The sequence below is a fragment of the Tenrec ecaudatus genome, chromosome 6, assembly GCF_050624435.1.
Source record: "Tenrec ecaudatus isolate mTenEca1 chromosome 6, mTenEca1.hap1, whole genome shotgun sequence".
In the NCBI taxonomy this organism is placed as follows: Eukaryota; Metazoa; Chordata; class Mammalia; order Afrosoricida; family Tenrecidae; genus Tenrec; species Tenrec ecaudatus.
The window spans coordinates 4,223,931-4,235,272 of record NC_134535.1 but is presented as its reverse complement, the minus strand read 5'-3'; the positions used below and the strand labels follow the sequence as shown (position 1 = coordinate 4,235,272).

Genomic DNA, 11,342 nt, shown 5'->3' with positions numbered 1-11,342 from the left:
GATTAGTGGCCTAATGTGTAACCTACGATGCCACCAGAGCTCCATAGCAGGGAGCTTCAGAAAGCATGGTCTTCCATCCCTTTCCTCTACGAGCTTTCTGAAGCCCCTTCGAACGCTGGGTTTCTCTCTCTCTCTCTCCCTCCTGCCCGGCACTGGGGCAGTGCTGGGGGCGGGCTGGGTGGCGTGTCTTTCCCGGGGTGGGGTGGGGGGCGGCCCTACCTGCGGAGAAGACGAGCTGCACCTGCCCCTCCACGATCTCCAGGGCGATGAAGTCGTGCTTCTCGTTGAAGCGGCCGTTGTAGAGCAGCAGCGCATTCAGGTCTCGGGTGGCAAACCTGGGGGTCGGGGGCGGGGGGGAAGCAGACACAATCACTAGGGGCTGTGGCAGACAGGGTGACAGGGGGCCTGGAGTGCAGGCTGGGAGGGCGAGGCTGGGTTGGTTCAAGCCTGGGTCTTGTGAGGCATCTCCTAAGGCCAGGCGGGCTGGGCGAAGAAGGAAGACCAGCCGCGGACAGAGGCGGCAGAATCGTGAAGACGCCACGGCCCGCGGGAAGAGCAGACAGACCTGTCTTGGAAGAAGTTCAGCCCGGCGCCCCTTGACCCAGGCAGGAGGAGAGCTCCTGAGAACAAGGAGGAGGGGCTGGGTACCTAGAACTTGAGAACCGACCCAGGCAAGGTAGGGGTGGGGCGTGGGGGGGGGGGCAATGCCAGAGCAAAGAGGGGGAGAACGTGGGAAAGAGGGGACGGGGAGGTGGCTGGGAATTCAGACCACAGGGGTCCCCAGCCCTTGGCCAACAGAAGCCCAGCTCCTGCCACTCTGGTCAGGGGGCACTGTAGAGGATGAGGCTCTGGGAGAGTCCTGCCCCCTATGATCTGCGGTCTGTGCTGGGGAGAATTGTTATTTCTCTCTTGACCTTGCTTTGGAAGGGGTCCTGATGGCATGGCGGTGGCCCGTGGGGCTGCTGACAGCAAGGTCAGCAGTTAGGAACCACCAGACGCTCCCAGGGAGAAAGACGGGGCATTCTACTCCCATAAAGCGTTAGTCTCAGAAACTCGCTGGGGGTGGTGGTGGTGGTGGTGGGGTTGTCCTATCGGCTGGATCGCAGTGAGTGAGTGTGAACCAGTGACAGTCTCAGAGACCCACAGGGGCATTCTACTCTGTCTTACAGCGTTGTTATGAATCAGCGCCCGACCCCATGGCGGTGAGTTTGGCTTAGGTTTTGCCTTTGAAATCTTGCCTAGTGAAACACTCACGGCCACCTCCCAGGGCTAGCACGCTCCTTAGGCAGCTGTCCTCGATGTCACAACGCTCCAGGCAGCAGGCCTCACCTTCCGCATGCCAACGGTGACCAAACAACGCCACTCTCTAATCCGTACAGCCATGTCAGCCATCAAACACTGTGACTTTCTAGTATGTACATCAACGTCAACAAAACACCACCACTGTCTCTGGGCTCAGGGGCCAACAGCCTCCAGCTGGGACCCCTCCCAAGACTGGTTAACTGCCAACAGTCACTGTCCTCGGGATGGAGGGCTGTGGACCCGCCCAGGCCGCAGGTGACCATAGCCACACACGTGCCAGCATCACAAGTCCGGTCACCTGCCCCAGGCTGCTGCCCAGAAGACACAGGGGCCCTTTCAACTGGGAGGGAGTGGCTGGCCTTCCCTCTGCTTCCCACATCAAGCGACAACGCGATGACACAATGTGTGGGGTGGGGGGGCAGGGCAGGCAGTCCTGGCCTCTGAGGGTTGGTGCCCACAGCATGGCCTTGAGAGTGGGCAGAGATCAGCAAACCAGGCCTGGTCACTTGGACATGGGACTCGGTGGTGTTGATAGGTGAGCCATGCAGGGAGGAGGGAGGGTGAGAGCAAGCAGAACAAAGCCAGGAGGGGTGCCTCTTATGCTCCCCAAATTACCACAATATCCCCTGGTCCACCGCCCCCCCTTAAATTAGCCACCCAGAGTGCCCTAACAGAATGGCTAAGCCAGCAGCCACGTGGTCTGTCGGAATCCTGTGGCCCGTGGTTTGCTGGGTGCCACTAGCCAGTTTCCACTTATCGAGACTCCGTGGACAGCAGAGCCACATGCTGCCCGGTCCTGCCACAGCCACAGTGGTTCCCATGTTCGAGCCCATCGTTGCGGCCATGGGGTCCATCCATCTCCTTCATGCTCGCCCCCCGCTTGGCCAAGCATGCTGGCCTTCTCCAGAGACTGGTCTCTCCTGACAACGTGTCCCAAGGATGTGAGAGGAAAGCTCGCCATCCTCGCCCCTAAGGAGCCTTCTGCCAGTATTTCTTCCAAGACGGATCTGCGGGTTCTTCTGGCCATCTGCGGCTCTCTCCATATTCTTCCCCCACACCGTCATTCAACGCAGCCTCATTCAAGGTCCACCTGTCACTGCACACGAAGCAATGCAAACACCTGGCCTGCCTCAAGATGCACCTCAGTGCCCAAGGGGACGGCTTTGCTCTTTAACACTTTAAAGCCAGAGGCCGGAGGAGCCTCAAAGTCTAAATTCAGGGGGTCAGCAGGCCGCCCTCCCCAGAGTCTCTGGGGGAAAGCAGCCCCTTCCTGGTCTCTCTCGGCTTCCGTTGGCTCCAGGAATCCCTCTCAGGTGGGAGCGACCTTTCCTCCAGACTCCTCTTCCTCAGAGGCGACGCCCCGCTCGATGACCTCATCTCCATGCACCCCATCTTGCCAGAGGCCACATCCCAAGGTCCTTGGGGTCAGGACACCAGGATAACGAGCCTGGGCTTGGGGGGAGGGGTGCGCAGTTCACATCACAGAGCCTCATCTCACGCCTCAAGAGGTGGAGGGGAATCCCCAGCTCAGGAGCAGAGGGCGGACCAGAGGGGGGCTGTGGTCGAGGGTCAAGTGCCTGCAGGACAAAACACCAAGCCAGGAGGAGCCCCCAAATGGTCGCTGGGACCACATTCAGAATCAAATGACACGAGCCCCTGGCTCCCACCAGTCAAGAGAGTCCGAGCAGGAAACCCAGGTCTCCGCCGTCTCCTCTGGCGGTCCCGTTCCTCCAGGGAAAAAGAAGTTCTGACCTAGAGATTAGAATAAAGCCGGACCCCTGTGCCTTACACACAGGGGTCCCCAAATGATGGCTACCGTCCTTGTTACAGCACAGTTTCGGCCATGCGCAGACCAGAAAACAAGCAAGCATGCAAAAACCCACCAAGCTTCTTCCAAGGGCTGGGACTAAAACCCCTAACCCAGAAATCTCTCCACTCGGTCTACATCCTGGGAAAGGAGGGCCGGGCCGCACAGACGCATGTGCACCCGTGTGCCCCCCAAGACCCACCACAAGAGCGTCAAAGGGTGGACGTGCCCTGAATGCCCCTCCGCAGGGGACCGGCTCTGCCACAGGGGTGCGTGCACCGACGCCTGGCGGGGGCGGCCCTTGGAGGATGGATCACCAAGGTGGGGCTCCGTGCTGAGTGCGGGTGAAATTAGCCCACCGCCGAACGCCGGGGCTGCCTGCGATTGATCTGAGACAAAGCCGAGCAGGGGGTTCCACACAGAGAGCAGCGTCTGACTGTCGCCAGGGTGGGTGGGTGCATCACGGGCCAGAGGGGTGATGACGGTGAATGTGGGTGCCGGGGGAAGGCAATGGAGAAGAAGGGGGTGGCTGGCTAAAAGTGGTGGTCGCAGGGGACGACGGGAAGGAGTTGTAAAAAGTACAGAGGCCCATACTCTTACGTGAGCCCAAGCCCCAGCATCCAAACCCACTGCCAGGGAGTCGGTGGTGACCCACAGCCCCTGTGCGTGCTGAGACTCACTCTGTATGGGAGCAGAAAGCCTCTTCTTTCTCCCTTGGAGCAGTGGGTGGTTTCGAACTGCTGACCTTGTGATGAGCAGTCCAACGAATAACCGTTACACCCCCAGGGCCCCATCCATTCCTTACACCCCAAATCCCCAAATCACACTCACTGCCAGGGAGTCGATGCAGACTCAGAGCAACCCTGCAGGGTAGGGTAGAGCCTCCCTCCGAGTGTCCGAGACGGCCTCTCTTTGGGGAGCAGAGGGTCTCACCGGTGACCAGGGCAGCATGCGAGCAGATGCATGGACAGGCAATGTCTGCTGCCCTCCGGCGGATTCTGGCTGACAGGTGGCAGCCGGTGTGAGGCCCAGTCCAGCTGCTGCTGCGTGGGTTTCTCTAGGCTGTAAGCGCTACGGAAGCAGGCGCCAGGCCTGTCCTTTGGGGTATCGCTGAGTGAAGAACACGTCAAACTCACTGCCATGGAGTGGATTCGGGCTCAGAGCGACCCCACACGACAGGGCTGAACTGCCCCTGTGGGTTCCCCAGACTGCTACTCTTTGCGAGTAGAGAGCTTCATCATTCTCCTGAGGAACGGCTGGTAGTTTCGAACTGCTGACCTTGAGGTTAGCAGCCCAACTTGTAACCCCAACACCACCAGGGCTCAGAAAATGTCCCTGGTTGGGAAGAACAAACTCAGGGCAAGGATGTGTGTCAACAGGGGTACTGAGTAAGTGGGCCCTGGGCAGACCCCCGGGGCAGGGCCTTGTTTATTTGGTGGGCCCGTTTTGCAGCAAGCCCTGCAGTGTGGACGTCAGCCGTACTCATTCGAAACTGCCTAACAGTGCCACAGTGCATCTGCTTCGGGCACTTGGGCACAATGAACCCGGAGCAGGAAGTCTGCCTGCAGCCCACGACCCATCCAGTGACCCGAGGAAAAGGGGGCGGGGATGAAGCCTGAAGCAGGAAGCTTGGCAGGGACTGGAGCCCACTCCTGTTCAGGAAACACCATGTCTGACCTTTGCAGGGTCACCTGGGTGGGCGGGACGCTAGCTCTGCAGGCCGGGGCGCCTGAGTCAGAACAGCGGAAGGAGGGCAGGCAGTGACCAGCCGCCCACTGAGAAGGCCAGGCTTCCTGAGGGTGGGGGCAGGTGGGGCAGCGAGGAGAGGACATTCCAGGAAACATCAGCCAAGGGCAGGTCCAGGCCCAGTAAAGAATGAGGGGCCAGGGCCCTGCCACAGAATCTGAGGTGAAGTGGACAGGGAGGAGTGGGGGACACCGTGGAGAAGTGTCGCCTGGAAAGGGATGGGGCCCCATGACAGGACAGTAAGGTTCAGCCTGGCAGCCAGGAGGGAAGATCAGATGGGTCATGCTAGGTGGCCTCCCGGTGTCACACAGGTGAGAGGTGACAGAGGCCTGGCCAAGTGCCAGGAAGTGCGGGGGTGAACAGCCAGAGGCCATGGTCAAGGGGTCAGCAGGCAGGCTGAGGAGAAGTCTAGTTGACAGCACTGCTGGGGTGGGGGTCTATGGGTGCAGGATGAGGGATCTCTAGTGTGACTGGATAGAGGGGGCAGGCAGAGGAGCTGACTCAGGCCCAGCCCACCCCGAGTGAGGCTGTCAGGGGCCTTTGGGCCCAAAGGTAGGAGGTGCATGTAGGGAGTCCAACCAGGGATGCCAGACCCTCTCACATACAACTCCCCCACCCCTGGAGGTTAAATGGCCAAGCCTCGTAGATGTAGCTTCTGGAACTTTCTCGACTACCTGAACTCCCACCCAAGTCCACAATTGCTGGACACGCATTGCCGGCAACTTCCAGGCACTGGGAGAAGAGAGGTAAGCAGCAGGCTCTCCGTGGGAGCCTTCCAGGGGTGCAGCCTGCCACCACCTTGGCTTCTAACTCCCAGCTCTGAGCTGGAGAATAAGGTTCGACGGCTGCAAACCACCCAGTTTGTGGTGCATGGCTCCAGCGGCCTGGACACTCATATGGCCGGCCCTCTTCCCGCTTCCCTCCACCTGGGCCACATGGATGTCTCGTAAGAGCAAGCCTGCTGCCATGGCCGATGCTGACTCTGAGACCCTACGGGACAGAGCAGAACTGCCCCCAAGGTTTCTGACCTTCCCATTAGCAGCCACGTGCTTAACCCCTGTGCCACCCAGGATCCTCCCTGGATGTCAGAGATGCCGCCAAAGAGGGCAGAAAGCTGGCGGCCGGTGCTGGCTTGACCGGCATGAGACAGGCCATGTGCTCAGAAGGGCACCCAGCCTGCCGTGGTGCTCAGCAGCTGTTGTCCCGAAAGTCTTCCTAAGAGCTGGGCAGGGAACGGATGCTGTGGTTCCCCTTGACCTTGGGCCAAGGTTGCTGCAGGAGCGGAGAACGACAGCCAGCGACACTTAGGCCATGGTCACGAAAGACAGGAGCTCTTGGGCTCCTGGTGGACAGCGGTGTGGGCACGGTGGGGGCACACACTCACGTGAGGGAAATGGTGAAGTGGAAGCGCTGCCGCAGGCCGCGGAAGGTGACGAAGGACTGGGGCGGGAAGCTCCGGGTGGTCACCTCGCAGAAGGGCTTCTCGTATTCCCCTGGCGGGCACACGCAGTGAAAGCCGCCGATGAGCAGGTTGACGCAGGTGCCCCCGTTCTTGCACACCCCGCTGGCGCAGCGGCCGGAGCGCACGTCCACCTCACAGTGCTCCCCTGGAGGAGAGAAGAGGATGCGAGTGGTCAAGGAAGGGCCAGGCCAGGCTCTGGGGGGCCCTGGAACACCTCCGCTGTAGCGTCAGCCGCAGGAAGAAGGTGGCAATTATATGTACGTCGCTTTTCCTCATTGGAAGTATTACTCCATGGGACAGAGCCCAGGACAACCAGCTGGGGTGAGTCAGTGAGCTCCCAACAAGCACCCAGGGGTGGGGCACGCTAGGTGAGATTCAGTGCTGACCCCAACCCCATCCCAAGCCTTCTGGGGTCCCCATCTTCCAGGGAGCAGAGCCTATGTAGTAATGAACATTTCTTAGCGCCCATCCCCATTCTGAACACCCAACTGGCTCAGCCTCTCTAGGACCAGAACTCTGACAAGCAATCACCTGGAAAGAGGCAGAGGTCCGCAGGCCTCCTTCCCTGTCCTTGGACCACCACGATCTCTGAACACATCCCAGCACTGCCCGAGCCTGGAGCACGTCATGACCAGACGGAGCCTGAAGGCAACCTGGGGGTAGCCTGTTATACACCTCCCCGACTTTACCTGGCGACCTCCTGGCCCAGCCCCACCACCACAGGACTCCACGGACTCTACCACGCCTGTCTCTCCCTGTGCCTATGAGCTCCTGGAGGGCAGGGAATGCGCTGCCATGATGCCCCATCCCAGGGCCCAATGTCTCCTGCTTCCTGGAGAGGCCAGCTGGGGAGCCCAGAGCTGACCACCATGTCTCCCCTGGCTTCATCAGAACCTCCCAACAGAGAGAGGGTCTTCCCACCACAGCACCTGGGGGAACCTAATCCGTTCTGAGAGGTGCTGGGCAGAACAGTGCTCCATTCTTGGGATGGGCACCTGCCGCCACAGCCTCTTCTTCCTCCTCCACGCAGGGTGGGTGCTGGCCAGAACTGTTCCACAGATTGTCGGGCCCTTAAACAGCCATAACTCCCAGCCGACCCCCACCCCCAGGTCCCAGCAAAATTCTCCGTCGGCCACCAGTGTTTAAGTGACTGTATTTTCAAACGCAGAACTAGTTTCACAAGTTAAAGCACCGAAACCGCACAGAAAGTACAGCGTGGAGAGTCGACTTCAGTGTTTTCTTGCACGCCCTTCCAGAAGGGAAGGAAGGGGCAGCGTGCCGGCACCCACACGCGCCTCGTGTCCCTGGCCGGCAGTATGCCCGCCTGACCCCTCATGTCTTTGGGGGACATCCTGGGAGCTCAGGGAGGTCTCTGTCTCTCTCTCTAAAATTGGGGCACAGTCCTGGGTTATTGAAAGACATCACAATCGAAGCCCTCTGTTTCTCACCTTTTATTGATAGACACGGGCAGTCATTGCACATGGCTTTGCAAGCGCATGCATGCCCACACGGAGGCGAACCCATGCCCACCCTCTCACTCACATACACACCCTCATCCCCAGCCTCAGCCCGACATCCTGGTCCTCAGTCCCCCCCCCCCAAACTCCTGCTTAATCACACAGCACCCTCTCACACCCTCACACACAGCCTCTCAGGGGTTTACATGCACACTCACACACCCCCTCAATACTCAGGTCCTGGGGCCTGTTCCCCAGCTGGCTGGCCTGGGGCTGACTTCTTAGATCCAGACCCTGCTTTGGGTACATTTCTGCTTCTTCACTCACGGCAGGTCTGCCCTTCCCCCCTCCCCCCCCTGCTCCCTCAACAGTGTGTGAGGAGGGAGTTTGCTTTTTTTGGTGGTCAAGGCCCCATCCCAACAAAAGCCTCTGGAGGGGCTGGGCGGGGCGTGCTCACCACACCGTGGAGACAAACAATGGGAGGCCTCCTGGGCCTGCTCCCCAGGGGCCAGCATTGCCACCCCCCCCCCAGCTCAAGTCCAGGCGTTGGTCCAAGTGCGCCAGCGTCTCCTCTTCACAGACGTGCAGCGTGGCACACACACTCCACCTACCCCGTCCCAGGTCACTGCCCGGTTCCCTGGGGACCCCCAACACATTCTGCTCCCTCCCCAGACCACGCTTCTGCCCCACGCCCTTCCACGGGTCTCCTTCTCGAGGGGCCACACACAGCACACCCAGAAAGCACGTAGATGTCCTTGTCATTGGGGCCAGGACCCAGCAGTGGGCACCCAGTCAAATGCCAGCCTCAGAACATGGCGTCCTTTCTTCTGGTCAATCCCTACTATCCCCTTGCCATGCTTGTCCCCCAACTCGGCCACTCGCCCTCAGGCACCCCATGCCCAGTCCCCTGATAGCAGACTTGGATGGGCCCAGAGTCTTTCCTCCCCAGGGCTCCCCCCCTCCTCCTGTGTTCTGTTCATGAATGCCACCTCCCCCCACCCCACCCCCCGCCCCATGAGGGCAGGGGCATGGCAGGGTGGGCTGTTGGCCAGGCCTAGGATGCCCAGCACCCAGAGGGGAGGGCCTGGCACCAGCCGGCTCTCCAGAAATGCTTGAGGAGTGAAGTCATCCATTTCCCCCGGTCACAACAGTGATTAATGCGTGTCTTTAATCCGCGCAATTTCGGAACCTACATAATTCACATAGTTCATCCAAGAAACAGAGGAAATGTGATTGGGGGGGGGGGCAGAGCGAGGCATCGCATTTACAGCTGGAAGTGCATTAAAAAGGGGGGTGGGCTGTAAGGACCCTGAAACCCAGAGGGTTTCAGATGAGCTGGGAAGGGCCCCATCTCGGAGTTCCAGAATCTTCCCTCAGGCCAACCCCCACTCCCCTGGGGATTTGCTACCAAGGCCACAGCCAAGGGCACGTCCTGTGGCGGCCACTCCAGCTCACCATTACCTGTCCTGAAAATCCCTTAGTTGAGGGAAGTGCCGGCCAGCCTTTCAGAACCATTTCTCCGGTACGTTGGGGTCGTCGTTAGGGTTAGGTGCTGGTGAGTCCGTTCTGACGCACCTGGACCCCGGGCACAGCAGGGCGAAGCACCTCCCGGTCCTGCGCCAGACTCAGCATTGGTCTTATGTCTGAGCCCGTGGTTGTAGCCGCTGTGTGCCCATCTTGCCAACGGGCTTCCTCTTTTTCGCTGCCCCTTGGCTTGACCAAGCACGATGTCCTTCTCGAGGGACCGCTCTCTCCTGAGAACATGCCCGGAGTACCGGAGACGAAGTCGGGCCCCCCTGGCTTCCAAGGCACACTCAGGTCATACCGATGCCAACTTGTATCGTGTAAATGTCCCTTTGGTGTTACTGTTGGCATCAGGGACTCCGTTCCGACTCCTAGTGACTTGATGTCCACCAGAACCGGACAGCCCCATCCAATGTTCTGACGTTTGAGCCCACGATGCAGCCACTCTGTCCATCCGTCTCTTTGAAGGTCTTCCTCTTCTTTGAGACTTCTCTGTTTTGCCAAGCATGGGGTCCTCCTCCAAAGACTGGCCTCTCCCTGTAACGTGTCCCTACGGTGGACAACTGTCAAGCCACCTTCGTGGTCCCGCCGCTGCCCCGGAAAGTTGAGAGGAGATGTGCTGGGGCCATACGGAAGGCGGAAGGCCAGGCCACCGCAGAACGGAGCGCGGCCAGGCCCCGCACCAGCCTCACACGGCTCTCCCGTGTGAGCCCGTGGTCCCAGCCACGGTGTCCGTCCACCTCGGCGAGGGTCCTCCTCATTGTCACTGCCCTCTACCTGGTTTCTGTGGTGCGATATACATCCATTCCAAGCACTTGGTTTTCAGAAAGCTGGGGTTCACAGTGGGACACGCCGCCCCCTCAAAACAACACTCCCTCTTGAGTCTTGACACCAATTGAGTTCATTGAGCCCCATGGACAGCTTTGCCCTCAGTCTGAGTGTGTCGGGAAGGGGATTGCGACCACTTCCCTCCAGGTCAGGGAGGGGCAGCCTCGCCCTCAGCAACTTGCCTGGATGTGACCTTAATAGAAATTGGGGTCCCAGGGTGGTGTGGTCATGAGTCATACCCCAAGGTGGTCTGACGGTCCCAGAGCCAGCCCTGTAAACAAATGCTTCTAATCTGCGAGTGTGCATAGAAGACAAGCCGCAGCCGCCCCCCCCCTGCCCCCCCCCCGCCCCACCCGGGCAGCAAGGAATGGATCTGCCACCAAGGGCGTTTGGCCATGAGGACTCTGGACGCCACGTGGCCTCTGTCCTCCGGCTGATCGGCCCCTGCCCTGCTCAAGCCTTCCTAAAGGCTTCTCTCCAGGACACATTTGAATTCGGGCTCTTTTCCCCCTTAGAACATTTAGAGCAGTGGTTCTCAACCTTCCTAATGCCACGACCGTTAATACAGTTCCTCATGTTGTGGTAACCCCCAACCGTAAATTTATTTTCATTGTTGCTTTATCACTGTCATTTTGCTACTGTTGTGAATCGGGTGACTCCTGTGAAAGGGTGGTTAGACCCCAAAAGGGGTCGCAACCCACAGGTTGAGAATCGCTGGTTCAGAGCCTCTGGCTCTTAGGCTTGCAGCCAAACGCTTTAGCCACGGAGCCACCAGGACCCCTCAGCCCTTAGAAGTAGCTCCCTTGTCTTGGCAGAAATGGCTCCAGGTGTGTTTACTATTCAAGCTTTCACTTTCCCCCCACCTCTTCCTGGAATTCTTACTCAAAATACATTTGAGTTCCTGTCTTTCGCTTGGAGGTAAATACTTGCTCTCGGAGTCAGGGGTGGGGAATGTCCTTTGGGGCTCAGCTCACCTGCCTCACCTGAGAGATGCAGTCCCCGCCCTCCCACGAGGGCTGAGTTCCTTACACGCTGGACGAGAGCGGCCAGAGAAAGGCACTATAAATATCCAAACGGCCCTGGCCAAAGTGAGGGTTCCCCACCCTGGCTCAGGGCCACCACAAGGTGGGGTGTGGCTGCCTGTGGAGTTGATCCCAATTTGTGGGGTCCCCACGCACCACAGGACAGAGTGCTGCGCCACCCGGTAAGCGACTAT

The 11,342-nt window shown here is 59.5% G+C and overlaps 1 protein-coding gene across 1 annotated transcript in view; it reads right to left on the bottom strand.

Annotated features, from left to right (window-relative positions):
• The window catches only part of CELSR1 (cadherin EGF LAG seven-pass G-type receptor 1), a 119,392-nt gene that overhangs the window by 50,691 nt on the left and 57,359 nt on the right, over positions 1 to 11,342 (bottom strand). Inside the window, exons 3-4 of the mRNA XM_075552602.1 lie at positions 6,240 to 6,462; positions 220 to 335 (exon numbers count right to left, since the gene is read on the bottom strand). Coding sequence (XP_075408717.1) covers positions 220 to 335; positions 6,240 to 6,462 — 339 coding nt within the window. The remainder of the gene's footprint in view (positions 1 to 219; positions 336 to 6,239; positions 6,463 to 11,342) is intronic.